Source organism: Arachis ipaensis, chromosome B04 (genome assembly GCF_000816755.2).
Source record: "Arachis ipaensis cultivar K30076 chromosome B04, Araip1.1, whole genome shotgun sequence".
Classification (NCBI taxonomy): domain Eukaryota; kingdom Viridiplantae; phylum Streptophyta; class Magnoliopsida; order Fabales; family Fabaceae; genus Arachis; species Arachis ipaensis.
Genome location: NC_029788.2, coordinates 110,969,774 through 110,974,401, shown reverse-complemented (window position 1 = coordinate 110,974,401; position 4,628 = coordinate 110,969,774). Strand labels below are relative to the sequence as shown.

Here is a 4,628-nt window from a genome sequence, read left to right as displayed (position 1 = left end):
GTAGACACATCTAACACTACCATAACCTTACAAGTTATATTTGTCTCTTGAATACACCTCTTAAAAGATTGCATCCTAGTAGGAGATTACTTAACAAAGTTGCATGCAGTTCTTATTTTACTTATTGAGCTATCAATTTCCTTCATACCATCAATGACAATTAGATTTAAAATATGAGCACCACATCTCTTATGCATGAAATCTTCATTTAATAATGTTGATCCATTTCAATCATCCATGTCTCTAAGTAAATATGCAATTACAACACCATTAGCACTAGTATTGTCAATAGTTACACAACATATATTTCTCGTATCTCACTCTTGCAATCATTATTCTAAAAGTCTCTTTATGGTCTCACCCTTATAATCAGTAATGAAACTAAAATTTAATTTTTTTTATTCAATATCCACCCCTCATCAACATAATGTGCAGTCACACACATATATTTTAAATTCTGAATTGAGGTCCAAGTATCGGTAATAAGGAAAATCATTTGGTAATTTTCAAATAACATCTTTCTCAACTTCTCTTTCTTATATCTAAACAAAGCCATAAAATCTCTAGTGATTGTGATACATGTGGAAACCCTAAACCTAGGTTGTGCTTCACTCATAAACTCTCTAAAGCATTGAGCCTCAACAAATTTAAATGAAAGTTCAACAAAAATTATCATCTTTGCAAGGACAAGATGAGTTTGTTTTTTATTAAAATCAACAAGTTTCATAGTAACAACATTAGGGTCATCCTCAAATTGGCTCCAAACTGGAATGATTTTTTGTCCCTTTTCAACTTGCTTACGAGGATTTTTAATATAAATTCTCAAATGTTTATGCAAGTTTGTGGTACCATGACTAGAACTATTACATGCATTTTTTTTACAATAGTTACAAGTGAAAACTTTTAGAAAAATGAGCCCAAACACTACTAAGTGCCTACTAGGTTTATGTTTTACTTCTTTTAGAGGCTCGTCAGTAGCTCTAGTAGCTTTAGTCTGTGTTTGTGTTTGTGCATCAGGTTCTAATGGAGGATTTGAGGCAGGCAATAAGGAGGGAGCTAGGATTTGTGATGTTCCATCAGAAATACCATCGTGAATAACAGTGAGAGTAGCTGCACTTGGAGAAGATGTGCTTCCAACAACAGTGTCACTTATAGGGTGAGTTTTTGCCATTTTTAAGCTCCGAGAAACATAACAGAACATCAATCACTCAGACATTGTACAAGAACTCAGAATTAGTGGCTAACATGGCTCTCAACAAGAACTTCAAATTCTTATAAGTTAATAATTGAACAAAAAAAATTAACAACACTTACCCTAAAAAATTAAACAGAAAGTACATAAAATTAACAGAGAATATAAAAAAAAAATTAACACTTACCCTAAAAAAACTGGATCCTTACCTGACCGGATAAGATAACTGCCACAAACCAGAAAAGACGACGCTGTTGACGACTAGAAGACATCATCGATGACTGCACGATGCATGCTAGAGATGATAACATCACTACCTTGGAGAGGGTGACACTGACGCATGCTCGACTGGACGAATACACTGCCACGCTGGAGAGGACAACACTATCGGGGAGGACAATGTTGCCGGAGATGATGTTGCTGCAGTGTTGCGGGTGAGATGACATCATTGCTGGCTTGCTGTAGCCTGCCTTAAGTGAGTCAATAACCGCCGTGAGTGAGGAAGTAAGTTTGCCCTCAGCCTTCAACCGCCTCAGTAAGGAACATAAATTAATAAATAATTAATTAATAAATTAATTATGAGTCAAGGATATTAGAAAATTAAATTTTATAATTTAAAAAATAAAAATAATTAAAATACGAATTTTAACACTAATTTTAAAGATTTTGTTTCAAAATTGAGCCGATGGACTAACTGGTTGGACCAGGCCCAAACCGAGTCCAAGGCCCAATATATAAACCTAGCTTCAGCCACACTTTACTTCATTTTTCCACCATTCACCTTGAGAAGAAGAGATTGGAGATCAAGAACTCTAACCCTCACCTCCAACTTCAATTTCATATAACTTTTAATCCGGAGTTTCGATCGCCGCACCGTTTGCGATCGTGTGTTCGTCTCTTTGAGCTCTTTAATTCTAACCCAACAAAGTGGTAAGGATCATTAATTTCCATGCCCAGTTCTTTGTTTCTCCCTTTTTCATATTTTTTATTTGGAAATTGAGAGATTTTGATGATTTTGGTGATTTAGGTATAATCTAACCTTGGATAATTATTGGATTTAGCCCCAATCATCGTTAGGTAAGGTAAGAAAATTCTAACCCTTATAGTTTATGGATAATTGAAAATCCTAGTATTGATTTTGATATATTATGTGGAATTAGATTGAATTTTGTGTTGATTGGAGTCATATTGATGAATTGAAACAAAGTTATGGTAAATTGAAGCTTGAGTTGGTCTGGAGATGTTGAGGCTTGCAGAAAAGATATTTTATGATGTATTGTGGCTTGCAGTGGCGGAGCTTCACTCAGACAAGGGGGGGCCATGGCCCCCCAAACTTTTTATAAAAAAATTAGTAGTACTTCATCAAAAATGAAAAATAGTTCAATTGGTTTAAATGCTTTACTATAACTTGAAGTATCCAAGTTCAATTCCCATCTCATACATTTATTGTATAATAATTTTTAGTAAGTGGGCCTTTGTTAACTTCACAACACATTAAAATTAAAAGATAAAATCAAATCAAATCAAAAAAATTATCTAACAAAAAAAATAAGAATAACAAAAATCATCTAATAATCAAATCAAATAAAAAAAGATCATCTAATAAAATAAAAGATATCTAATAATCAAATCAAATAAAAAAAGATAACTATAAAAACACAAAAGATAACCTTTGCTTCTCAAAACACGCTACTGCTACTGCCTTTGCTTCTCAAAAACGCTACTGCTACTGCCTTTGCTTCTCAAAACAGTGAAACACGCTAGCTATTGGCTTTGTTTTGCTTCTCTATTCAACAAACAACACTCCTTTTATACCACACAATAATGCAGTTGGAGCATGTCTAGATTTATTGAATCAGGCAAGTCACATCCAAAATGTAATTGAGGATCATACTTCTGAGGAAATTCAAAAGAATCGATTGCGTCTAAAATCCTCCATTGATGCAACTCGTTGGCTTACATTTCAAGCTTGTGCTTTCAGAGGCCATGATGAGACTCCAGAATCAAAAAATTGAGGTAATTTTCTTGAAATGATAAAACTCATAGCATCTTACAATGATGAAGTTGCAAGAACTGTGTTAGAAAAGGCTCCATATAATGCTAAATATACTTCACATCAAATTCAAAAAGAAATCTTGCATATACTCTCAAACAAGATGAGAAAGCATATTTGTGAAGAAATTGGAGATTCCAAGTTTTGCATTGTAGTAGATGAAGCTCGTGATGAATCCAAAAGAGAACAAATGGCACTTGTTTTGAGATTTGTTGATATACATGGTTTTATTCAAGAGCGTTTTCTTGATCTTGTACATGTCAAAGATACTACATCATTAACTCTAAAACAAGAATTGTGCGGCATTCTTTCTCGACATGGTCTTGATGTCTCTAATATTCGTGGTCAAGGATATGATGGCGCCAGCAACATGAGAGGAGAATGGAATGGGTTACAAGCATTATTCTTAAAAGATTGTCCTTATGCTTACTATATCCACTGTTTTGCTCACCGATTACAACTTGCATTAGTTACTGCATCAAGAGAAGTTATTCCTGTGCATCAGTTTTTTTCAAAATTGACTTTCATCGTCAACATCATTTGTTCTTCTAGTAAGTGACATGATGAGTTACATGCTGCTAAGACAGATGAAATTGTCCATTTATTAGAGATTGATGAACTTGAAACTGGTAAAGGGGCAAATCAAATTGGTACTTTGAAACGAGCAGGTGATACTTGATGGAGTTCTCATTTCTCTTCTGTTTGCAGTTTGATAAATATTTATGGTGCAACGTTGACTGTTTTACAAAAGATTATTGTTGATGGATCAACTTATTCTCAGCGTGGTGTTGCAGATAGTGCTTACAATACCCTGACCTCATTTGAGTTTGTATTGATCTTGCATTTGATGAAAGATATGATGGGAATAACTGATATTCTTTGTCAAGCTTTACAAAAGCAGTCTCAAGACATAGTTAATGCTGTGCAACTAGTTCATTCTACAAAAACACTTATCCAAAGCATGAGAGATGACAGATGGGAGGAATTATTAAAAAATGTGAAATCATTTTGTGAGCAACATGATATTCTAATTCCTGATTTAACTGCTTCTTATGTTGCAAGGCAAGGACGCTCGCGTCACCAAAAAGATCATATTACAGTTGAGCATTATTTTAGAGTGGAGATATTTTTAGTCACAATTGATAAGCAATTACAAGAGTTAAATAGCAGATTTAATGATCAAGCAATGGATCTACTAAGTCTGAGCTCTACCCTCAAGCCTAAGGATGCTTACAAAAATTTTGACATTGCTAAGATTTCTACTCTTGTTGATAGCTACTATCCCGAAGACTTTACTGAACAAGAGAAGATTAATTTGCCTTTTCAGCTTCAGCATTTTATTCTTGATACTTGTCAGCATCTAGAAATGAAGAATTTGTCAAC

The 4,628-nt window shown here is 34.1% G+C and overlaps 1 protein-coding gene across 1 annotated transcript in view; it reads left to right on the top strand.

Annotated features, from left to right (window-relative positions):
• LOC107636811 (zinc finger MYM-type protein 1-like) overlaps window positions 3,223-4,628 on the top strand; it is a 6,234-nt gene continuing 4,828 nt past the window's right edge. The window contains exons 1-3 of the mRNA XM_016340292.1: window positions 3,223-3,796; window positions 3,854-3,913; window positions 4,040-4,597. Of these exons, the coding sequence (XP_016195778.1) occupies window positions 3,223-3,796; window positions 3,854-3,913; window positions 4,040-4,597 (1,192 nt within the window). The remainder of the gene's footprint in view (window positions 3,797-3,853; window positions 3,914-4,039; window positions 4,598-4,628) is intronic.